At 33.6% G+C, this 26,027-nt stretch overlaps 5 protein-coding genes across 5 annotated transcripts; 2 read left to right on the top strand and 3 right to left on the bottom strand.

Moving 5' to 3' along the window:
- Window positions 1-341: 341 nt before the first annotated feature.
- On the bottom strand, window positions 342-4,751 carry LOTGIDRAFT_205585 (hypothetical protein; the record flags this gene model as incomplete). Its single annotated transcript, XM_009045929.1, has 8 exons — window positions 342-1,141; window positions 1,557-1,769; window positions 2,110-2,310; window positions 2,710-2,811; window positions 3,255-3,358; window positions 3,704-3,917; window positions 4,256-4,419; window positions 4,735-4,751. 8 exons carry the CDS (start codon window positions 4,749-4,751, stop codon window positions 897-899), a joined length of 1,260 nt encoding a protein of 419 aa, XP_009044177.1. The 3' UTR covers window positions 342-896.
- A 428-nt stretch (window positions 4,752-5,179) lies between these two features.
- On the top strand, window positions 5,180-8,057 carry LOTGIDRAFT_208622 (hypothetical protein; the record flags this gene model as incomplete). The annotated part of the gene is made up of 5 exons (XM_009045930.1): window positions 5,180-5,253; window positions 5,465-5,595; window positions 6,004-6,231; window positions 6,677-7,453; window positions 7,891-8,057. Exons 2-5 carry the CDS (start codon window positions 5,487-5,489, stop codon window positions 8,055-8,057), a joined length of 1,281 nt encoding a protein of 426 aa, XP_009044178.1. The 5' UTR covers window positions 5,180-5,253; window positions 5,465-5,486.
- A 2,410-nt stretch (window positions 8,058-10,467) lies between these two features.
- Window positions 10,468-19,506, bottom strand: LOTGIDRAFT_228133 (hypothetical protein; the record flags this gene model as incomplete). Its single annotated transcript, XM_009045931.1, has 16 exons — window positions 19,345-19,506; window positions 18,106-18,333; window positions 17,783-17,840; window positions 17,273-17,404; window positions 16,701-16,859; window positions 16,296-16,512; window positions 15,691-16,014; window positions 15,172-15,266; window positions 14,242-14,386; window positions 13,610-13,822; window positions 13,117-13,209; window positions 12,634-12,870; window positions 12,067-12,201; window positions 11,457-11,698; window positions 10,975-11,178; window positions 10,468-10,570 (listed from the first exon to the last, which is right to left on the bottom strand). Exons 1-16 carry the CDS (start codon window positions 19,394-19,396, stop codon window positions 10,468-10,470), a joined length of 2,637 nt encoding a protein of 878 aa, XP_009044179.1. The 5' UTR covers window positions 19,397-19,506.
- Window positions 19,507-22,225: 2,719 nt separating this feature from the next.
- Window positions 22,226-22,489, top strand: LOTGIDRAFT_100062 (hypothetical protein; the record flags this gene model as incomplete). The annotated part of the gene is made up of 1 exon (XM_009045932.1): window positions 22,226-22,489. A coding segment is annotated over one exon (264 nt), but the record flags the coding sequence as incomplete, so codon positions are not given.
- Window positions 22,490-25,366: 2,877 nt separating this feature from the next.
- On the bottom strand, window positions 25,367-25,654 carry LOTGIDRAFT_69928 (hypothetical protein; the record flags this gene model as incomplete). Its single annotated transcript, XM_009045933.1, has 1 exon — window positions 25,367-25,654. A coding segment is annotated over one exon (288 nt), but the record flags the coding sequence as incomplete, so codon positions are not given.
- Between the last annotated feature and the right edge of the window lie 373 nt (window positions 25,655-26,027).

The raw sequence follows: 26,027 nt of genomic DNA on the forward strand, positions 1-26,027 counted from the left end.
CAACACATTGCAAATATAAACTTACTTCCATATTAATAGATTCATCAGTAGTCCATGATTCAGTGATATGAAAAAAGCAATTAACATCCATATTTTAGGGCGAAATTTTGTTTACTAGTTAATGTCAGTAAACCAAGAATTTCTAAATACATTTACTACTGGTGATAAAAGAATACAAACTGACAAAACTACAGCACTGTACAGAATATTCATTTCATAGAATAAGCAGCAAGGTATGCTTTAGGCAAAGACAGAGGAAGCAATTGACCTTATAATGCTGAAATGATGTGAATTCTGTAGTCTACCTACATCTACACCAAGAACTAGAATAGAACAAAACATCTTTACTGATTGATTTATTACAATCTAACTGTGAAAAGTACAACAACAATTTAATTACAATCTATTACAAATTTGATCAGGCAAAATGATGGCAATGAACTGAACTGACAATATATTAAATGACTGTACCTCAAATCATAGCAGTGGATGCTGGCATTATCTCACTAAATGCTTCTTTTAATAATAGATATGGCATTGGTAAGTGACTTATCCATTGAAAGCTTTAGTAGCCCTGCTTAGAATATGAAAGGCCAATAGGGCTTTAATCTGTAATTTTACAGCTGTTCACCAAAACTCTGTAAGTCTCAGTAATATATATTGATATATATTGATTGATATAGCCAGATCCTTAAAGGCAGGCAAATAAGTGTGCCTTACAGCTTAGTCAGCTTAATAAAGAGACGACTGTATTCCTTACAATAAACTATAGGTTTAAGGTCAAGTCAGTTTGTCGTTTCAATGAGGTCGTTTCAATGAGGTAGCCTATGGATTAAAAAAAAGAGAATTTAGTGGGATAATGCCTCACAATACAACAACTGTCATTCTATATTGTTTTATAATTTAGAGTTCATTTTCTTCATTAATTTTTCTAATTTCATAGCCAAGGTCATGTCCCCTTTAATTTTTAATTTTCCTGACATAAAGGCCATTGTTGGGTTGAGGTTTCCACTGAACATCTTGGTGAAATCTGTGCTGTCTAGGCTCATAGTACAGGTAGCATCACCCCCTGGAATCTCTCCCTCACCCACAGCTCCGGACCCATTCTTTAAATCCATGTACCATGTACCAGGGTAGTCTCCTGAAAACAGGAAAATTCATGAATTAATGAAAAATAAAGTCACTCCAGCAATTGACATAAACTAATAGACATGGTGATTTTCATTTTTACATCGGAGTAATGTTATTGGACAACATCCTTGCTTTGATCTTTTCAATCTACCATAATCTGATAAAAACTAGCTTCAATTGCTACTCTATTATGTCTAATGTGAGTCCGAATTTGGATGACAAAAGCTCAAAAACTTTTCATCGACTTAGAACTAATCTGAGATCTCACAAAAGCAAGGAAGCTTGCCTAGTCTCATTGAAATACAATGTAAGTTCAAAAGTGTAGCTTCTATTCTTCTAACAAGAAAAGAGTATTTGACAGGCAGGGTTGATAGCAGTTTAATTCTATAAGGATATATACACAGATTGGATAATAGAAAATTTACCTGATAAATTAAACTGGAATGTTCCATTAATAGATTTAACTAAATCTTCGCTCAGTAATGATTTGACTTGTTGAAAGGTTTTAGCAGGACCATCTCCAGAGGATGAGCTAGCAGATGGTTTAAATGCAGGCTTAGCACCCTGATCTACCATTTGTTTGTGGAGAGCTTCTGGATCTTCAGAGTCTAAGAAGAAATCTGGTAACAATGTGGAGCCTGAAATAGATAGTTTTGTAGTTGTAACAAAAACCTGTTCTTTAGACTCTCTTAGATGGATATTTATAACAAAAAACGCAAAACCTTTCTAATTAGACTCCATTTTATCCCATCCACAAACCAATTTACCCAAGTCAGTCACTGGGACGTGGATCACTGCCAAGTTTGAAGGTTACATCATCTTGACAAATGTCCTAGCAAGCTTCAAAATTGCTGAGCCACTGGGCACCCATTATTCGTGGATATTGAATCTGTCAAATGAATGCTCAGCTGACAGGCATCCAGACAGAATATGACAACAATGAAAATCAATGAAAACCAAAAAAAAATTGAGTAGTACCTGGTACACAAGAATACTGTTCTAGATCAGTTATACCAGCATCTCTCACAACTTCATCATCTATAGCAAAATTACCCGTATAACTTTTACTGTCCTTAGTTAACATGATATAGGCTGCATCAGATATAATATCTACTGTACGACATTGAGCCTGTACCTCTTTACCACCTCCCAACATCTCCATGGCTGCTGTATAGATAGCTAGAAAATAAAATAATAGACAGCTAGAAAATATTTTGATATTATCAGTTCAGGATTAACTGAGTAGTGTACTAAGAGACCACTCAAGGGAATAATGGAAAACGGTCTCTTAAAGGAGGTGGTCTCTTAGAGAATTGGGTCAGAATAAACACCAAAATTATTTTGTATTGACAGTTCACTGTACTTATTTTTAAAAAGTTCATAATAATAGTGAGTTTTGAACATACAAAATGATATCACAATAAACTCTTTAAACATCAAAGTATTCTTGTCACCCGTTCTAATAACTACTTGAGGGCGAGTTCAGTTTAATTATTGGCAGCATATCAAACTTACACTTTCACTTTATTGCAGATTTAGAAATCTAACAACATATTCAAGTAAAATCTATTATATTACCTGTTCTGGGCCATAATGCATTGACAGCTATACCATCATTCTTAAACTCTTCTGCCATACCCAAAACACACATAGACATACCATATTTAGCCATGGTGTATGCTGAAAGAAGATCAGGTTTAAATTGATTTTCTCTTCAGGTAACAACACAAACAGAAGCAAAAACCTGTTCTTCGTCAATTTCCAACTGTCAATGGATCATAAACATCACATCATATGATCACATGGTTTTTCATTCCTATATTCCATTCATATTTTCTTGATATTTTGATTGGAATATTGACTGAATATATTTTGTTTTTAAGTATAGGTATATATATTTGTTTTATGTATTCATAAATGGGAATATATCTTTAATATAGAGCAAAAATTAAGGACAAAAAGAATATTGAAATGTAAATTTAAAAAAAAAATTCATATTTCTATTGTAAAAAAAAAAGGATATAAGCATATTTCTTTCATCATAAAGTTCAAGTAAAAAGACAGTAGACAAATTTGCCATTTTACACAAAAATAATCGACGACATCGTAAACACGTTTCTTACCTACATGACCTCTGAACCATATAGGATTTAAATTTAATGGAGGACTCAGATTTAAAATATGTGGATTTTTACCATTCTTTAAATATGGATGACAAACTCTAGAGCTAAAACAGAAACAAAAAATAGTACAAATATTTCAATATTGTCATTACATGGCACATCTAATTGAGTGTATTTTTTATAATTCATTATACATGTAACCTACTAATCTTGGCTAATTCTGTTTTGCTATTCCTAGCAAGGGGTTGCACAAACAAAACATATGGTAGATTGTTTCAGTCATACATTGCACTCTTAATATGCTTTCCATATGCAGGAGTATTACAAAAGTTACATTATGTGCATATGATGATTACCAATTTTTCCTAATTTATGAAGGTCTGCATGACAGATGTACAATTCCAGACAAGCTATAAACTGAAACTTAAAAATTTTACAAAGAAAATTACCATAAATATGTTCCTCTAGTATTAATACCCATCATTAAATCAAATTTCTTCATGGGAGTATCTTGTGTATTGGTAAGGCTGATGGCACTGGCATTGTTCACTAGGATATCTATTCCACCAAACTTAGCTACACTCTCTTCTACAGCTTTATTAACTTCATCCTCATTCCTTATATCCACTATACAGGGTAGACATTTACCACCTAACTTCTCAACTATAATATAATATATAAACTAGAGTTATCAATACACATACTTACCTGCAAGGAAGCATATAACTTAAACCACCCTTAGTTTCAAAATGAATTCACTCAATAAGTGAAACTGTATCAAATTCTTATCAAATGCAAGTGAGAAATATAAGGGGTATCAGTATCATTAGATGAAGGACACATTGTAGACATAGGTCTATTGCAAAATGTCTTCCTACAAGTTTGAAACCTTAAACAATTTGCAAATCTTTATTAGTCTAGCTACATTGAGAACTAAAAGTCAAATGAGAAAACTCTGCCCAATTTCATTTCAAGTAACTTGGTCTAAAATTTGATCTCACCCTCCTCTGCAGCAGAGTAAATGGTACCAGGTAATTTTGGATGTGGTTTCGCAGTTTTAGCAGCTATTACTATATTTGCACCATCTTTAGCTGCTTTCAAGGCTATGGCCTTACCAATCCCTCGACTGGCTCCAGTTATAAACAGCGTCTTTCCAGCCAATTTTCTGTAGGTAAGAAAGTTAATATTTCATAATCTAGTACATAACAGTAATAAAGACACTATAGACCGAGTGCTTCAAAATCTAAATCTTGATGTTCAAGTCAATTACATCAAAAATCCAAGATGTCAAACCACCAAAAACCATTATTGGCATCTTGAACTCATAAATCTAATAGTTATTCAGAAGTAGCAAAAATGAAAAATTCGAATCCACTTTGCACTTACATTTTATTTATCACATCATGTAAAACCAATCCCAATGCAATTTGGCTTGCACTATGCAAAACTTGAAGAAAGTTTTAGACATTTAAATACCTACCCTGTATTAGCTGCCATTTTATCAGGTTCAAGTAGAAAACACTGTCTGTGGTATTCTGGTTTCAGTCAAATTGTTTCAACAAACTCTCTTATTCTGAATTTGAGTGAACTTTGTACTTTTGTTTATCTTCACAAGTCTGAGACTTGTAATTAATCTGGCAACACTGTATACGCTGTGTACAAATTCTAGAATCAATGTTGAATTTTTTTTATATAGAATCAGAAAGGGAAAGAATATTATATTCAAGTAAGCGATGGTTATGCTGAAAAGCATCTTCGTTTATTTGATTATTACAGTATATTTATCGAGAAAAATAATTAAATGTTACATAATCATAAACGCATTATATTTTTCAAAAAGAAAAAAGCATTCAGTTTCTTTTTCTTTTATATTTATTATTTGTATACACAGCTTGTAATCAAACAATGATTTTGAATGAACTTTGGTCAACGATCAGAGAATAATAATTCTATAACTTAACAACTTCTTCTTTTGTATGTTAGGAAATAATACATTGATGTTTGTATCAACTTGTCCATTGAATCTGACATTTTTTTCTTTTTTACTGGGTGCCTCTCTTCACCACAAAAGACAAGACCACTAATTTGACTAAAAAAAATATGTTAGTAACATGTACATCATTATGTCCTTCATGTAGGACTAACAGTGTGAATAAAAAACATTTGTTTATTTTTCAGACACTCTGTAGAAGGCCACTCTAGAACCTTGCAGGATAAAGCTGGTGATAAAAGATGGCACAAGAAAATAGAAGGAAAGTGTATGTGGTTGGTGTTGGAATGACAAAGTTTGAGAAGCCATTTTCTAAGAAATGGGATTATCCTGATATGGCTAGAGAAGCAGGTAATCTCAGCTTAATTTTTAAACCTTTGCCTTTATACTTTTCAAATTAATCGCTTAATCTATGATTGACTTCATGATAATACCAGTCCAAGGTTAGGCTTGTCCTCAACCTTATTGTGGTACATACAGACATTGTAGAATATTTGGTAATGTTTTATGCATTCAATGATGATTCAGCTTTGTAGAGATACCAAATGTTATTCCAAATTTGTCTTTTGTCATGGTTAACCTCCAAAAATGGATTGGAGCAACCGCCATAAAAAAAAGACATTTTATGTCTGACCCTTAAAAGAGCAATATCCCATCCGTATATCAAATCCTAGAAGCATGATTTTTGGGGCTACACTGTCTAAAACTATTTACTATACTGTTTGAAATATTATATATTGAATGATATTTTATCTGTAGGTAAAGAAGCTCTATCTGATGCAGGCTTACAATATTCTGACATCCAGTCAGCTGTAGTTAGTTATTGTTATGGGGAACCTACCAGTGGACAGAGAGCTATCTATGAGCTAGGGTTGACTGGAGTACCTGTATATAATGTCAATAATAACTGTTCTTCTGGCTCCTCAGCTTTAATGTTAGCTAGACGACTGATACAGAGTGGGGTAGAAGACTGTGTTATGGCTCTTGGTAGGTTTATGATTAATGATACTATTGGGGTCATAGAAGATACTCTTGTAAACAAGGACTGGCCTAGATCACAAGAAGAGTACCATATTTTAATTTAATTTCATTTATCTATTTTCTGGTAAAGAGATAAAAATACCGTACATAAATTTATTGACTAAAGAAAAAAGAAAAAAGAAATTATCACAAATATAATTTTAATAAAAGACTTACTGATTCTTATCTAGTCTCTGATAGACAAATTCACATTATTCCATGCATACTACAATGATTGTTGTTAGATGTTGTCCTGCAAGCATAGTTAATTTATACATTATGTTGCAGAAGAAAATCTCTTAATTGAGGCATGCAGATTAACTAATTGATGGACAAAATATCAGAGCTTCAGGAGCAATTGGAATGGCATTGATTCATTTTGACTAACTGTTGTTTTTTTGTAATATTTTAGGGTTTGAAAAAATGGAACAGGGACTGTCAGAAAAGTACACTGATAAAACATCACCAGTTAAACGTCATTTTGATCACATGACTGCTCTAGGTGCGGAGCCTGGGATTATTAAAGAGAATATGAACAATATGACTTCAGATGTCATCAAATTATTTGTTTATGCTGGTCGAGAGTACCTCAAAAAGTATCCCCATGCAAAATATGAGGACTTCGTTGAAGTGGCATACAAAAATCGTAAACAAGGGCTGAACAATCCTAAAGCTTCCTTACAAAGACTTCCTGATAGAGACACAATAAGTAAAAAGGGCATGCTCTCTTTCCCAGTTACATTTTGGATGTCAGCTCCCACTGCTGATGGTAGCGCAGCTGCGATTGTGTGCTCAGAAGAATTCGTTAGAAAACATGGCCTGGAAGGGAATGCAGTTGAAATTATTGCTCAGAACATGGTAACAGATTTGCCCTCTTCATTTGATAAAAGTTTTATGGACCTCTCTGGCTTCAATATGGCCAAACTTGCTGCAGACAAATGTTACAAGGAAGCCAATATATTGCCTTCAGATATTGATGTGGCAGAGGTTCACGATTGTTTCTCATTAAATGAGTTGTTTATGTACGAGGCTCTACAGTTCTGTGGTGAAGGGCGTGGATGTGACTTAATTCGTCAGTCGGCTTGGAAGAAAAATAAAAATGGTGGAGAAGTTTGTTGGATGGGAAAGCGTGTGGTTAATCCTTCAGGTGGATTAGAGTCCAAAGGTCATCCTATTGGTGCCACAGGTAGTGTACATTGTTACTGTATTCAAAGATAGTAGTCCATGGCCAAGATTCACACCGAAAAAAAAGTCTAATATATATAAGTATTGTGAAAAGTGTAATGAAAACAGTAGTTTAGTGTTATAACAATACTCTTTTTAGATTTCCAACTTTCTAGAAATTGGCCTCTACTCCTTGCCACATGTGCAATAAAAGTTTTTTTTCATGCCAGCCTTTATGATGTTTTACTGACAAAGGGAACTCGTCATGAAATTTTACCTTGGTTTGCAAGCTAGACTTGAGTAACAAATACTTCCATATTTGACATAATCTGGGGGATTTCCAATTTACATCCTTAGAAGGAAGTATATATGTATCTTTGTTGTAAACAAGCATATTTTTTTTTTACCTGCTGTCATTCTTTTATATAATATCTAATTCACAATATATTTTTTCATTTAAAGGTTTAGCACAATGTTATGAGTTGGTGAATCAGTTGAGAGGTAAATCTGGTAAAAGACAAGTTGATGAAGCTAAAACGGCATTACAACATAATTTTGGTATAGGTGGAGCTGCTGTTGTTACTATTTATAGACAATTTCAACCAAATTACCCACAAGCACGAATGTGATATGATTTTGTATTCATAACTACTTAAGAATAAACTTGGTGCACCAATAACTTTTCTAGAAGAGTGCTTCTCAACCTCTGTGAGATCATTCCTCCCTGAAAGGCTTCTTCCAAATCTATTCCCATGGTTTTTCTATTCCTCCCCTGTTGAGAAGCACTGTGCTAGAATATATTCTTCTATCTATATATATAGATATAGATATAAAACTATTGTTATTGAGAAATATTTTATTGTTAAATATATTGTGTAACATAAAATATGAAAGGACCAGGAACTGGTGGGTTACTGGTTGTTTCATGTATTTGTTGGTCGTTTCTGGTCGGTTCACGTTTTAGTAAGTACGATTGTGTAAATAATAAATAAATAAATATAACAAAAGTCAAAAATATCACAGACTGATTACAACATAGTGCAGGATGGGTATTTGTGCACATTCGGGATGTTTTGAAAAAAAAACTGATTAGTCCTAAAAATAATTAGAAGTAGGTTAAGTTGTAATGAACACAGTTAAAGTGTTACTAGTCAAACTTGACTTAACCAAGCTGTCAGGGGAATGCTCAAACATAGGTGCTTACTTGAGGGTATTGCTTCACCCAGGCATGTATTTAATATTCTGCCTAAAGATAAGGAAGACTGTTCAATGTTTTGATTTGTCCCAGATGTACACAGACATCCATCCTCAACTTTACACTATTAACTAGGTAAAAGAAGTCAGAAATAAAACTCAGTATTTCTTTTCAAATATCATCAAATATTTTCTTAACCAACTAAAACAGCTCAACCCAATGGTTGCTGAAATTGATCTCTATTGGCCAGTAAAACAAAAATTTGCCCTCACTCTAAAATGTTTTTGAAATATATTTCAAAATAATATCTATATATTTACAAAGAATATTTTATCAAAGTTTATAGTATAATCATTATAAAAGTATTTTTTATAGAGTGTTGTTAACTTGTGAATATAAAAAAATTATGTAAAATGTTTAAAAATAAAAATTGATATGTATCCATTATTAATTAAGATTTAGAAGCAGAGAGCACATATAACAGAACAACACAAGGGAAGATATTATGGTATAACACTTTTTTATTTAAGTAGTAATATATTCCCGTGTTTTTTTAGTTATCCATACTGAATTTCCAAGACGTGTCCTGTCTAGAAACCAAATTGTACTGACTGCTTCCCACTGGGAAACTTCCTACTTTACAGGAGTACAGAATAACTAATTAGGTATATGATAACCTTAAATCATAAGAAGATATAACAAAGGAATAATGCTACAAGAGAGATCCTGACATATGACCAGTATCAATATTGGACAACCAATCAGAAATATATAATAAACATGTGATATTTCTCTCTAGAGACCATGCAGCTGTACTGATGTGTCCCGAATAGAATCAAGTGGTAATTACAACTTCCAAGTAGGTAACTTAGCAGAGGTAAAACATACAGCATAAGACTGAGCACTGACGATACAAAATTAGTGCAAATAAGTTACATGATTAACTACAAACAAGGACTTGATAAAGGGAATAGTTATCTAATTACTCACTTTACAAGCTGTATACATTTTAAAGTATTGTAAAGAGTTTTCTGAATATTTTATGTGACAGTATTAATTTGTACAATTTCAATTTTCAGTTAGACTTTTGTGGGTCCTGCAATTCTTGCAATTATGGCAAAGGCTCTTAGATATTATATGCAGCTTTTGCAATGGTGATGTCATATACAGTTCAGCAGTAGTTCCATAATTGCAGGAACCACAGATATCAGACAGAAATTGAATTGGTTGAAAAAGTCCAAAATTGTCACCTAGGAACCCTATTTACAATTACTTTAAATGGTAAAGGAAATAAATGGACAACTATATTCTTTAACAAAACAAAAATACAGCAAATATTCAAGTTCAAACTGACTACATTTAAAACAATGGGAGGCAAGATTCGTTCAGGTTAAAACCTTGGAACAGTGAAATTTAACATTGAAATGTGATAGAAGTAATGCTTCACTTTACTGAACGACCATGAAGTGACCATGAAGTCAATAAAAAATTGATTGTAAAGATCATATGCCAAAACGAGCTGAAGGATCTTGGTATATTTTAACATTCATAGTTTTATGTAGTTGAATGAAGTGTCAACCTTTAAAAAGTTAAAATCAATAGAGCCAATGTGATTCAGATATACTCAAATGCACTAAAAGATCTACTTCTCTATAGAATTAGCTTGCACAAAATATTTAAAGTTCTAATGCCCAAGTGATAGTTCATAAGATAGTCCAATGTATTAAGATTCTACTACAGTGACCAAAAGAGAGTTTTTTTTTGTAAAGAGCTCATGTAAATAAAAATTTCAGAATGGCTTTTAAGAATCTTGCCGTTTTGTTTTTAAATGAACATCTCAATGTTCACGTCATGCCTTCGACTTTATTTTGATAGAGTTTAGAATAACGTTGACTAAATGTTTGTGGATTCCAGGAGGCTGGCGGTTTATCTCTACTTGTTACATACCTGTAATATATAATAAATATTCTTCAATAGATAATATAACTTGAGTCATAACATTCTCATTGCGGATCAATTTGGAGTTTATTTTGCCTAAACCAACCAAAAACATATTGACTTTAAATGGTTCTAAAAATTAACGACAAGATATTTTCGTTATAACTTTTAAATAAGTGTAGGGACAAATCTCCAGATTTAAGTCTCGTGTTTTTTTATTAATTTGAACACTTTAGTTCCCTATTACAGTTTTTCCTTACCTATAGCCATTTTGTTGTAGATAGGGGTGTGGTAGGAGTGGTCCCAGTATACCATTAATTTTTTTTTTGATATAAGAAATTCTAGGGATTTGTCAAAACATTTCTAATAGGTTAAATATAGGATCTTATTAAAGACAGACCAATATCACTTACCCATAACCATTTCGTTGTAGATTAGGAGGTTGTGAATCTTGTTCAGTGTCACTATTAGACTGGGGCGCAGACTTGGCTTCAGTGGCAAACTGATAAACTATCAATAAACAATCTTTACATAGCTGTACAATCCTTCGACAACAATATAACTCATATTCATTGATACTATCAGAACTCTTACTAAATATAGTCTCCCATGTATTCCTGAAAAGATAAAGACAGAGTCGTGTTGTCTTGAACTTTAGACTGCCATGTAGGGGTGAAACCTGACAACTATGGTTTCACTTAAAGGAATATATGCATCACAAATTGCTGATAATGATAAATTTCTGTTATCATTTCAGTCATCTGTCCTCCTTCCGAATGATGTATCTTCAATGAAATAAAAACAACCTGTTTTCATTTTAGAAAGTGATTATCGTCTAAAGTTTTATAGACCTTTTTTAAGTTCAGATATAAATACAACATTAAGGAAATCTTACCCTATAGATGCAAAACAGTTCCATAATCCTTGTCCATGACTCCATAGCAACCTGTTAAAAACACGACTAAATATACGATAAATCCTGAGAGAATCTATATCTGAACATTTCCAGATTCTCTGTAAGACTGCTCGGACATTAGACCGAACTATATCAATCACTTTACGTCGTTTTATAGAATCTAACTTCACCAGCCAGTAATTTGCTATTCGTGGTTTGTGAAACTTCATATTCTCATGTAACTGAAATAAAACAAATTAAATAAGAGAGTAACTTGATTGATTTCACATACTCATAATGATGGTGGTCGCTCATCATTTCTTTGAAAAGTCAAAGGTTACATTGTGGTTTATTGTGGTTACATATTGAAGGTGTTGATGAGCAGGATTCACAGCAAATGCAAATTCTTACATAGTACCATAGGTTCATATCTAAATCTTTGTTTAAATAAGAGTTCAGCCAATCAGAGTTCTGTATGTTTTAGGGTAGCAACTTACTTGAAGCATATGATACCATTCTACAAACTGCATTCCCTGATGTGAATCTATATTCAAACTTATAATTAGACATTAAAATAAAACATTGAAAAAGTAGAAGAATATTGACATACCCTATCTAATAAGTTATCAGCCTCAGAATCAGATTTACCAGGGAATTTGATTCTCATTTCGTTGAGAGCTGTTAATGTTTTACGTGTCAATTCATCTTCCTTATCACGGACAATATTAGACAGTACATTCTCATCCTGTAAATAAAAACAGAATATGCTAAACAAGTACTTACCAGATTGCTTTCAAATAGTGGCTTAACTAAATGGGTGGGGACCCCTGGACTTGAAAGGGTAGGGGCCCCTCCTCTGAAGAAATCTTTCTAAGCATCTGCTCTCCTTCATTTTTTTCTGGGTTTTTCAACATTAATTTACCAAATAAGATTTTTTGTGTAGTTATATGTATACAATATCAAACAGTGTGTTCGTATTCCGCTTTTACGAACAGGTTGGGTTCCATGGATTCCCCAGCTTTTCTCCAAATCAAATGATCTTTTCAATAAAATCTGTGATTTCTGAGATATTCATTATTTGACACCAACTTTCATTTTCTGACAGACCTTTAAAAAGTAATCAGATATGATATTGAATAGTCCTTCTAGCTAGGAAACAATTCTTTGGGAAACTCACCAGTCCATTTCTTGAAGTTGTTTTATTATTTCCTACAACACGAGTCAATGACCTTGACCTCTGTAGTGATGTGTTACTACCAGGTCGTTGATTTTGGGTTTTTTCAGAGTTACTACGGTGATGGGAAGACTGTGGTCTGGATCGAGAGTGAGGTCTTTTGATTATGGAATCATCATCACTGTCATCTTCGTCATCATTGGAAACTGTTGGCAGGTTTTCTGGCATACTGGTAAGAGGCTAACAAAAAATAAATTTTGAAATTAGTAAATAAAAAAATACATACAGTCTTCCATTTTAGCATCTTTGACTATCAGCAATCAATTACAAAATGGTGAACAGTCAATATTAACAGGGAAACCTGATGCAATTTCACTCAGTTTGACAAGCCCTTTTTCAGGTACAAAATACACGAAAATATACAGTAGTAGCAAAATAATAAATATTGTCTGTGAAAGATGAAAGTCTACAAAAAACTGTACATACTTTAGGAGCTCTGGGTGGTCTATGACTAGGAAATAATCGGCCATCTTTCTCGTCAGCTTCACACTGTTCTATTTGATCTAATATATCTTCTTCCTGAATATTCATAACAGTTATTATTGAATGATTCTTAAAGGATATTAACAGGAACTCTGTTGACTAGCTGTGACACCAGAGTTTAAACTCTATATTCATTCTAAGAGATAGTATTCCATTTATTACAAAGCTATTGGTGTTCTGAGAGGAAATTTTGATGAAAAATCAGATTGTTTTTGACAAAGTTAATAGCAAATGAACATGATAATGCAGTTATCAAATTGCATTACTAACAATAAATAGAAAAGCAAAAATAATATTCATAGTGGTGGAAGCTCTCTTCCCAGATTCCACAATGCTTAAAGATAAATCTACCATGGTAGGCTAATGGTTTTATGTGTCAGTCCCTGCACCCCCTTCCCACCCCTCTACCATATATCAGTTTTTATCAAAACCTCACCCTTAATCTATTATTATATGTCCTTTCTATTTCTTTCTGCATATTGTTATTACGACCGGAGAGCATGGTAGCGAAAGCAGTCGTCATTAAATTACAATATCTTTCTTGACGTAATCTATCATCACTAGGAAATATTCGACGAAATCGACCCAAGTTTCTGTTTTCATAGTCTTCTCTAGTTGTTGCTTTACGAACTTTGTTTAACTGTTCTTTCTGAAATACAAGAAAAATAATATATAAAATATACAGAAAAATATCTGCCATAAATTAATTCTAAGCTGATAACTTGACAAAGAGTGCCAGTCATGTCTGATTCAAGCATAAAAATGATTTATACAACTTTTTTGTGAAGTAGGGACATCATAATGTTCAGTAAGACTGCAGATTTTACTCTGCCAGTCATGTCTAATTTAAGTTTCAAATGTCTGATTTATACAATAAACAGTCCCAGCTGTAAACATTCAAAAGCAATACCTTTGATTTTGGCTGCATTGTGTCCATTTATTGAAACCTGAATCTTTCTAAAGTATTGGTCCATAAGGGAAATTATATATGCAATCCTTATATCATAGTACGATCTGAAAATCAATCAATTAGGGACTGAATAAAAATACAAACAAAACATATTTTACCAGTTCTTCCTTCTTTTTAGCAATATTTTGTTGTTTTCGTTGTAATTCTGTCATGTCTGAACCATCTCCTTTCTTTGTTGTTCGAAACAATCTCTTCTGAGCCTCGGCTTTTTGATTTGCTAAATTCCTTCTTTTATCACTAATTCTACAAACAATTAAATAACATCACATATTAATTATATCACATTATTCTGAATGTAAACGGTTAAAGAAACACCATACATACAGTGTGCAATTTTCTGATTTAGTTCAGATAAGATTTGAACAACATTTAGAAGTGGAGAAAAAAAAAACATAAGGGGTATGTTAAGGTATAACTCACTTCTTTAATAACACAGCACATAACGTTTCAACACAATTTTCACGTGTCGTCATCAGATCAAATGGAAGTTGTGGGTAAACATGAGGATATATAACAAGAAGGAAGCCATGTACATGATATTAAAGAAGTGAGTTATACCATAATATACCCCTTGTGTTTTTTTTTGTTATGATTTAGTTCAGTCTTAAAAATGAGACAATACAATTTTTGATCCACATCAATTTCAGAATTACACTACACTGAAAATTTTGAACAGAAATAATGCTATGACTGTGGCATAATTTCCACCAACTTAAAATACCATGGGAAAGAAAACCTGATTTGTTACTACAATCAAATTATGATGCCAGTCCTAATGACAGATTGATCTTAACTGAAACACAGTGTCGATAAAATCTGCTATCCTACACTTGATAGTGTATTGGTAGAAAATTAAAGAGAAGAGTAAGGGATATTTTCATGAAATAAGTTCAATGATTCTAGTGTTTCAGTCATCTGATAGGTCAATCACTAAAATCAATTTTAAATCTAGCTTTCAGATTTCAGATTTCAATTAAATTTATGTGAAACAGGGCCCTGAATTCAAGTGAAAATTTCTCCTGACTTACTTGATATTAAGAAGTTTGAGTGTATCTTCTACTAGAGCTGATTTAATATCATAGTCTATCTTTTCATCAGTTCCAAAACTTGGTGAACGATTTATCTATAATGACACAAATTACAATATTTTGATTAGAGTATGAAATAGTGAATAGACTAGACTAATTATCAGACTTTACTGAGCTTTATCTCAATAGATCATATTCACCCAAATCTAAATGTTTCTTAACCTTCTAACACAGGTGTGAATAACATATCTCTGAACTCAAGTAATATAACATAAATTAAAGGAATTTCATTATGTGCTGTCACCTCGTAACAGCCCCTTGTGTTGAAATATTTTTTGAAGAGGATGAGGCACATTTGGATTCAAAAAAGAAGAATTAAACATAATAGAAGGATTGTCTTTTGCAAGGCAATAAGGTTTCATAGGTCAACTGTTTTTATCTACTGTAGACAAACATCAGATCTAAAGCAGCTTCAGAGAACCTTACTAACACAAATGGATTAATCTACATCCATCTTACCTCAATCAACCAAGGTCTACATTTCCTATCTACCATAAAATCAAATCCCAGAATTTCAAAACAGACACTATCACCAGCAGTAGACTGGCCAGGTCTACACATTCTATAGGCATGTAACACATGAGGTTCTGCTGCTATCATTGTCTTTACTATCATTTCAGATATATCAGTCCATAATTTATTTACATCGTGGTGATTTCGTCGTAAATATTCGTTAAGATACTGAATAGAACGTTTACTTCCTGTATCAACACCCATACTTTTCTCATACGTCTCACTGTGTTTATTAATTGAATAGTTTGTTAGATGCATATAAAGCCGGCCCTGAAAAATAAAGTTGGATTTGTATTATTAAGGACAAAATGACATATAAACTTTCCTAGCCAAATAAAAAGACTGTTGAACTGTAGAAAACTCAATTTGGATTTTCATTCAAAAACGTGATACAGATACCGTAGTTGAAGTATTGAGATCACTTCATCCCTTCACATGTACAGTATAACAAATCTCATACTCCACACAATTCAATCCATCATTTATTAACACATTTAGCTCTGAAACGCATTTAAGTAGTATGATATGAACAGAACCAAAATCATACTCACTACATTACTGTCATTGGGGGGAATGTAGCGCTCTGTACACAATCTAACTAAACCATCATTTAATAAGAATATACGAAGTGGGTCACATGACGTAACCAACACGTATACCCGTAAATCAAATTTAAAACCATCCAATAATAAAGGTTTATCAATATATTCTTGAACTATTGTGTGTTCAGACTGCATTATCTTTTCTGCATTCCGATATAATGATATCCTGAAAAATTATATAGGAAATGAAGTTATTTAAGATGGAAAATCCTCAAATGAATTCAAAAGCATTTTGAAATGAAATAGAATTCCTGATCAGTTTGAATCTAACTTTCCAGTCTAAAACAAGTTTATGAAAGTAATACAAAAATATGTGTTCCCAACCATGGGTTCAAATCCTCCTAAAGAACTTACCCATGTCCCTGTGCACCATTCGATGGTTTGACTATAAACGTACGTTGTTTTTTCTTTGATTTTAATTCTCGAGCATGGCCCAGTAGTAAGTTATAATCTGAAGGCAATATCCACGTTTTTGGTATAAAATCATATTCATTAGGAAACACCTTCTGTAATCTGAAATATATTAAACACCATATAAATCACTATGATATGTGATAGAAATTCAATGCAACTCAATGTAAATTGGTTCTGTGACTGAAAGGTATCAATGCCTGTGTACATAGACTTAATATAGTCAATGCAATGTTTCTTTATACTTAAGGCAAGGGTAGTCTCCAATTTAACAAACATGCCTATGTGCACAATCTTAAAATAACGATTTACATGTGCATCAGGCAAAGTAGTCTTCAATCTATCAAACGTGAAGTTTGAAAAATAGAAACAATGGCTATTTCTTTATGGCACTTCCTATCATTCAACAGTTTTGAAGATCTTTCAGTTGTTAAAATCTGAGTCAAAGAGTTAAGAGTCAAACTTTGATTGTATGTTAAAACCCCTGAAATGCCCAGTTTGTGATTCTCACTTACCTTAAAATATTTCTCGCCAAGGAATCTTTACGTGTTATCTCTCCCATACCAGGAAAATGATTCATTCGTTGATATGATTTTAAATCTGATATTCTATCAAACGATACAAAACTATCATTCCATATTAAATACCTAGAAAATATAATACATGCCTTAAACATTTTGAGAATCATTAACCAGTTGAGGGGATGATTCTTTGATTATCCATTGAGCTACAAACAGAAAATCCTGAAAATTCTGCTAATAGTCTGCATTTTATCAGAACAATTAATGATGGCCATTTTACAGATTAAGTTTTACAATCGATTGTCATCACTTGGCAATACTGTTACAAAATAGACTTAATTAAGCTTGGAAAGCATGTTTATCTTCAGGAGTACCTGATCTGGTCACTTAGAAAGATGTAATTTACAATGTAATGTGACTTTCATGCAAGCTGAATAACTTGGCCAGTGTTTTTGTAGAAGAGTTCGTTCTATAACACACAATTTTGATACAAAATATACTTACGCTCCCCAATCATCTTCTTTAGATACAGAATAACCCAACTTCTCTACCATTTGTCGAACTGGAAATAATCAAATCATAAACAACCGAGTGCATGAAGTAGAGCACTGAATTACTGGACATTGTTACAGTGGACAGGCAATCAATCAATTTTTTATATGCAAAAGAGGAATTTTGTATTTTATAGACAAGGATTATGGGCCCAATATTTCAATGAAAGACTCAAATTTTACTCTTAAGATGTCAGCTCGAAGGTCATTTACTTCCAATAAATCTTGGAATAAGAAAGAGGTGTGTATAATATTCACAATTATACAGTAACTTACCAACTTCATATCTAGTGCCACTTAGATTAGCTGTAATCAAATGTTTCTTCTTTGTTTTCTTCTTGTTTCCCGATCCCCTCTCTGATTTATTTTTATTAGATTGTGAGGAATGGCGTTGAATATTGTCCTCAGGTAAGTCTCCCTCCATATTTCTGTCTATAGACCGAGACTTCCATTGTCCAGGTAGTAAGTTGTTACGAGTATAATGACTGTTGGGAGAATAATTATCTAAAAAAAAATTTTAAATTTCAAGGAATATCTCAAAATGACATCAAACAAACTGAAGTAGATAGTCAGTTACTTTTACATCATCATAATGTGGCCTGATTATTCTCAAATCTAGATAATACTGACCTACTCGTGAGACAAACACCTTTTATTGTAGAAGCTCAGCTAAAAAGGAGAAATCCAACAACCAATGTAGATATTGTTGACTTACCTCTACTAAGAGATGAGAGAGAACTGACTTACCTCTACTAAGAGATGAGAGAGAACTGACTAACCTCTACTAAGAAATGAGAGAGAACTGACTTACCTCTACTAAGAGATGAAAGAGAACTGACTAACCTCTACTAAGATATGAAAGAGAACTGACTAACCTCTACTAAGAGATGAGAGAGAACTGACTTACCTCTACTAAGAGATGAGAGAGAACTGACTAACCTCTACTCAGAGAAGAAGGAGAACTGACTAACCTCTACTCAGAGAAGAAGGAGAACTGACTAACCTCTACTCAGAGAAGAAGGAGAACTGACTAACCTCTACTAAGAGATGAGAGATAACTGACTTACCTCTACTAAGAGATGAGAGAGAACTGACTTACCTCTACTAAGATATGAAAGAGAACTGACTAACCTCTACTAAGAGATGAGAGAGAACTGACTTACCTCTACTAAGAGATGAGAGAGAACTGACTAACCTCTACTCAGAGAAGAAGGAGAACTGACTAACCTCTACTCAGAGAAGAAGGAGAACTGACTAACCTCTACTAAGAGATGAGAGATAACTGACTTACCTCTACTAAGAGATGAGAGAGAACTGACTTACCTCTACTAAGAGATGAGAGAGAACTGACTAACCTCTACTAAGAAATGAGAGAGAACTGACTTACCTCTACTAAGAGATGAAAGAGAACTGACTTACCTCTACTAAGAGATGAGAGATAATTGACTTACCTCTACTAAGAGATGAGAGAGAACTGTCTAACCTCTACTAAGAGATGAGAGATAATTGACTTACCTCTACTAAGAGATGAGAGAGAAGATAGTGATGTACTCTGTCTTAAAGTCATAATAGATGTATTCAATATCGGCCAGTTTATATCATGATCTTTACACTATTTATCTTCCTATACAATCTTCCTCTCCTATAAAAATCAAATCTTCCTTTCTTCAATAAATCCTCTTTCTGCTTGACTGTACCATATAAATCTTCCTTTTGTATCAAATTTTCCTTGTATTGGATGCAATCCTCCTTCTTATGCTATAATTCTTCAATTCATTTGGCACAAATGTCCTTGTTTGTTTTGATCAAATCTACCTTCTTTAATGATGCCTTTTCTGTGTATCAAATCTTCCTTCTGTTTAAATCCCTTTTTTGTTGGGTATCCTCTGGTTGATATGTAAATCTCTGATCAATCTGCCTTCCTCTTGTGTAAATATTTGTATCAATTCTCCCCTTTCTTTAATACATTAATTAATACAGTATAAGATCCTCTCTCTGTTTGATACAATAGGCCTTTTCACGATAACGTAGCACCCCCTGTTATTGTTTGTTTTATGAACCTGGATAGGAAAAAAAATATTTTAAGAACAGGTATCTCACTAATGATCTTCAAAATCTAACTATATAGATTACAACAACATAGTACTTTCATTATATAAGCTTATATTGATATATGGTATACTCTTACATGGCAGGTTATTTCAACAATTTTAAAGGGTGACTGCCACTAAATAAAAACCATCAATAATGTACAGTGGGAGTACAGCGGGTTGTTTTCACCCCCAATTTTACCCTCACTTCATTTTTAACAAATTCTATAATATCTTTATATAAGTTTTCATCCCATATATGTGTAAGAATGCACCAAATCTCGCCCATATTGTGCTACCCACGAGCTACCACATTCTGAATATGTAAAACAAGTTAGAGCCTATGGTAGAACATTTTTATAGATGAAAACCTTTAAAATTGGACTGTCAAGAGGCTTAGATAACAAAATGGTAAATTAATAACAAGTCATGATGCTTTAAGTTCAACAACATAGGTCTACTTAGTAATAGGAAAATATTCAAGTTGTAACACTTCAACATGTCAACCTAACACTTGAACCTCCCAATTTAAAACTCAAGTGGACTTAAAACTCTGATAATATTAATGCAATGATATAGGTAGGCTTTCATCTAGTCATAGATAATCTGCTGAGGGGAATGTTTCCAAATTTAGAGAATCATAATATATCTCAGAATTCCAAAACATCTATATTATAAGGGTCATGTTATAGACCCTCGATCCCAAGGGTCAATGCACAAGTGAGCACTATTATTCTATTCACTATCTTCTGTATTTCAAGTACAATAGATCTAGTCAGTAGCCTACTGAGTAGGCTAGTCGAGAAAGAGAAATGTCATCTTTACTTATGGAGAGCCAGATCACAACTTTTTCAAATAACAACGACAATCAAATATCAAAGCCTACTTTAACAAGAATCATTCTAAATTTAAAAAACATACCTTTAAAACTGTTATAAAACAATTTTATTCATCCAAAGGAATTTCACTATCGATGGCAGCCATATTTGTTTGGTCACGTGACGGGCACCTGACAACATCATATTTATTTGAGTTTACTTGACAACAAGGGAAAAGTTGATTAGATCTTTCATATTGACCCATTAAATCTGTATTGAGTGGTGTATTGGGGCGAAAATAACAAGGATAAACAAACCATTACCTTCTACAAAACTGTTTTAACACGTTTCCCTGATTATTGCACGAACGTTTTATAGGGGAGAGTAGGGATAATAGGCCGCACTAATGATTTCATAGCATTACACTGATTTTTTAATACGACACACGAGGTTCAAATTTAAATAAGTGTAACCAAATAGGCGTCCGTTTTTGTTTTGTTTTTTTCATTTCAAAAAATGTAGGTTTCTAATGGATTTTATAGGGGAAAGTGGGGATGGATGGTCATCCGATTTACTTATTGACAATAATAGCTCGCAAGGACTTGAGGACTCAATATTCGAACGCAAATTTCGGCTCTGATGGAATCTAACTTTACTTTTTTGTAAATGTGATACAGGTAAATCATCGGTCGTTACACTTACCTGGACAGTCCATTGGCATTTCACTTGCACGAATCAAAACCTTGGTAATAAAATTACGCCTATATATATCTCAACGCTCAATGAAAATTGACTGTCATATGACAAAACATGACATGACCAACATTCAATTAATCGTTTTAATTAAGGTTTAATCAACTAATCAACACACCCTCAAAACTTGATTAGTATACATAAGAAATATGCTTCGCGGAGTTTATTTAAGAGCACCTGCTAATCATGTCAATCAATCTAGATCGATATCAACCAATCATAGACATTCTCCCAAAAATATACTTAAGCGGGAATTCGCAAATACAAAATCACTCTACAAATATTCCAAACTGTGAAATCATATCAAAGTCAAACTAAAGAAACAATATGAAGAACTTCAGTATTGAGTATCTTACAAGCACCTCGACTCCAAAAGCTGAGGGAAGAAAATCTGGAAACTTGATGAAGATGAACCACAGTCTAGATTCATCATGGTCTTCGTCATCATCATCTTCGTTTTCATCCCCATCTTCGCTATCACCAGCGACAACATCGGGAATAAAAGATCTGTATCACCCAATGAACTTTTGGAATATCGGAGTTTCCGGATTTTCGACCATTTCTCCATCGGGTTCATTGCAGACATCACCGGAAGTAGTACAGAAGAAGGTCATCACGACAGATTCATTGAAAAAAGACAGTCACAGGGATATCACCAATGATGATTTGGACTGTAATGAGGATTCTTCAATATCATCCAGTCCAGAATTACAAAAAGCTGCTTCATCGTCAAAGAAGCCACCCCACTCTTACGTGTCTTTGATATCAATGGCGATACTGGAATCGGAAGCAAAGAAGATGATTTTAGCGGATATTTACAACTACATCATGACTAAATTTCCTTATTACAACAATCAAGATAAAGCCTGGAAAAACAGCATCAGACATAACTTATCTTTAAATGAATGTTTCATTAAAAACGGACGAGCTGAAAACGGTAAAGGAAATTATTGGTCTATCCATCCTGCCTGTCTTGAAGATTTTTCTAAAGGAGATTTCAGACGACGACAGGCGAGAAGAAGGGCAAGAAGAACTTTGGCGCCTATGATCCAAAATACACAGATGATTGGAGGACCGATCGGTTATGTGCCCATGACAGCTTCAGCCCTTCCTTCAAATCATGGTATACCACCGAGTGCTGGCCTGACGATGCCAATGCAAACACTCCCAATGCACATGCCACAAATGCCCATGAGTACAGGGTTCACAGTTGGTGCTCCCGGAGCACAATATTTCAATTACATGAACAATCTGAAGCATTTTATGAGTTACCAGATAAATCCAACATCAAATCAGCTTCAACCTTGGTAAAGTCGGGTGTTTGAATTTAATAGGAATCTATGCAGGACTCGTATGCAATATTTTGGTAGGTGCCAGTTCAGTTCGCCAGACAACTTCATGGTACTATCTGCAGCAAGTAAACTAGTAAAAGAAGCAATGGTTTTAGATAACATATTTTTGATACCTCCTGTTGACGAATACGGTCAACATGCTAAAGTGCTAAAAGTTGGATTGTATTCCAGACAAGTATGATGTACCATTGGTAGCTATTAATCCAAGATTTAAAAGTGCTTCAATTTGATTTTGGTTTTGTATTTTCTATCAATCAAAACTGTAAATACTTTTGTTATTATCGTTGTTTTGTTTTGTTATTATTGGAATGAAATAAATATTATTTAAATTCTATAAAATTTGTGATATACATTAGACCCTTCTGACCACAGAAAACTTTCCCTAGCGCACAATCTGCTTGCTACTTGGATTCGATACTTATCGTATGATTTAAGACGATACTTCACTTCTCCTGACCTATTTTTCCATAATCTTTTCCGGATTACATTAAAGATTGACTATAAGCAGCGACAGGAATCCACAGGTTTTAACTTTTGGTAATAATTTGTGATGCTTGAGGGTGTTTTGTAGGTTTTTTTTTTAACACAAATAAAGTCTTGATTACAATCCCTACCAACTGCTTTTGACTTCTTAGAAAATGATGATATGGAGTGGAACTGAAATGGCAGATGTGTTGGACTAACTCTTGGCCTATGTCTACCACAAAAATGAAATCTGCACTCTTTTGTGCTTGTCACAACAGGATATTGTGAATACAAAACCCCACAGAAACACAAAAGAAATCTTTTACTCTGTTGGGCACGGTCTGCGACTGTTTCCGTAGTTCAATCTGAATATATTACTGCTAGCGAAGTGCTGTAGGATATCATTGATATGTATCTTATCATCATTGTTCCGCTTACTTAAGCAATAGGTCTTGTCAGTTTCCGAGCTCTATAACAATGGGTTTTCGATAAAGAAATATGTATTTCAAATTGTGATTTAATAGTAAGAAGTGCGTAACGAGTTCTGTAGATAAAGATTAAACAGTAGTACGGTTTCACGACTGGAGGTTTGACTCAAGATACAGATAAAGCTTATTTCTTACTAACTCACCTACTCTCACGTAGGGACAGGGTCTGTCCACTAGGAATATTCACAGTATACAGATTGTGTATATGGAAACAGTATTAATCTATATCGGCCTTAAGGATATACCGAGTGACTGCCCTTGACTTAGAACAAAAGCCCCAAGTTTAGTTCAAGACAGGCTTTTTATTCGAATCTTAGTGTATTTTGATTGAGTCTAGATTGAGTTTGAAAATGGTTACATGACTGTCAACTAACAATTATAGAATTATTGCCAATAACGCATTTGTAACAGTTTATATTCGATTCTTACGAAAGTAGTTTGTGAAATAAATCAACCATCGATACAAGTTCTGCTTGCGCCCCGCAACATATGCCGGGAATTGTCGAATCTCCCTGATTTAGAACTATTTTGACCAATGCTGCCAAGAATTTATAAAGAATCTTACCAGCTATTACAACAACTACATATATAAAATGCTTGTAAATCGTCTTGTTATCTAAACACAGCGAAGGTATTTGGAGGCCAATTTGTTTCCTTTTCGGAAGCGCCGTTCACCTGCAAGTGTATCTAGAATTATGTGCACTCTAGGTCTTTTGTGTCCTTTTTTTAACCTTTCACCCTACTAATCCTATATTTTAATAAACGTAAAAAGCCGATACAGATATCAAGTGTCTGGAAGATCAAATTGTTTCATTTGGCAAGTATTCCCTTCTGTTCATTATGATACAAGTTGATAGCTTTTATATTACTATCTGACCTGAATCTGATCGTTCGGGTAAGAGTCCAAGGTATAATCTTCTGACTTGGGTGTAATGATATGAAATCCTGTGTGTATACGCTCATGATCTTTATTAAAATTCAACAAACATTTACAAAGAATAACAAAATATATACAGAGATAAATAGGCTAATAACAATAAATAACAATGTAGTTTGAATTCTAGCTAATAAAAATTTACACAACCAGAGGATAATCATCTTAAATTACATGAATTACACGTCCTACTTTTCTGCACCAGAGTGAGCTAATGAAGAAGAGAGATAATCATCTGCGAAACTATCTTATGTCTTTTTGAAAAATATCATTGTTGATGTTGCTAAATAAACAAACACAATTGAAGAACTGAACCATCTGTTCTAGTTCACCAAGATGGATATCCCGTTCCAGTCATAAAAGAAGGATAAATCATCGAAGTACCATTATTGACATTATCGTAAGGTAGTGTGTTACTGGTAGATGACATCAATGCAGGGTACATGAAAGCTGATGATAGCATGTTAGGAGCTGTAGTCGTTTGTACTGGCACATTCGGCATTGGTTGATAGTTGGTGGTAGGAGTAAGAGTTGCGGGCGTAAGAGATGATGACGACATTGGTATATATTCCAAACTACTTCTGTACGCCATATTTATACTGCTTGACGTCACGTCAGTCATAGCGCTCTTCCTCGCGCGTCTCCTCGCCTGTCGTCGTCTGAAATCTCCTTTTGAAAAATCTTCAAGACATGCCGGATGAATAGACCAATAATTTCCTTTACCGTTTTCAGCTCGTCCGTTTTTAATGAAACATTCATTTAAAGATAGGTTATGTCTAATACTGTTTTTCCAGGCTTTGTCTTGATTGTTGTAATAAGGAAATTTTGTCATGATGTAGCTGTAAATATCTCCCAACAATACCTTCTTCTCCGTAGATTCCAAAATGGCCATAGATATCAAAGCAATGTATGAATGGCCTGGCTTGTCTTTTGAGGCCGCTCCACTTGATGTTGCTGTTGCTGTAGGCGAAAGCGATGGTGCTCCGTTGACGTTGAAATTATCAGGATCGCTGTGCGTAACTGGAGAAGAACCTGGACTCCCTTCTTCACTACTTTGTTCGTCCTTTCTGGTCAAATAGTCAATGCTGAAGTTAATCATTTTGAAAATTAGTTAGAATTTTTTACTTTCTCTTTAAAAACCGAATTGTTATTGCAATCGAAGATCTAAACAAATGTGATAAAATTAAAAAAAATGCGAATGCTTATATCCATATCGTTGATTGGTTGATTCGTTTATCACAGCTTTAGCAGACTAGAAAACACTGGCCAATCAATTTGTCAATCATGTCTATGACCTC

Source organism: Lottia gigantea, assembly GCF_000327385.1.
Source record: "Lottia gigantea unplaced genomic scaffold LOTGIsca_1, whole genome shotgun sequence".
NCBI lineage: Eukaryota > Metazoa > Mollusca > Gastropoda > Lottiidae > Lottia > Lottia gigantea.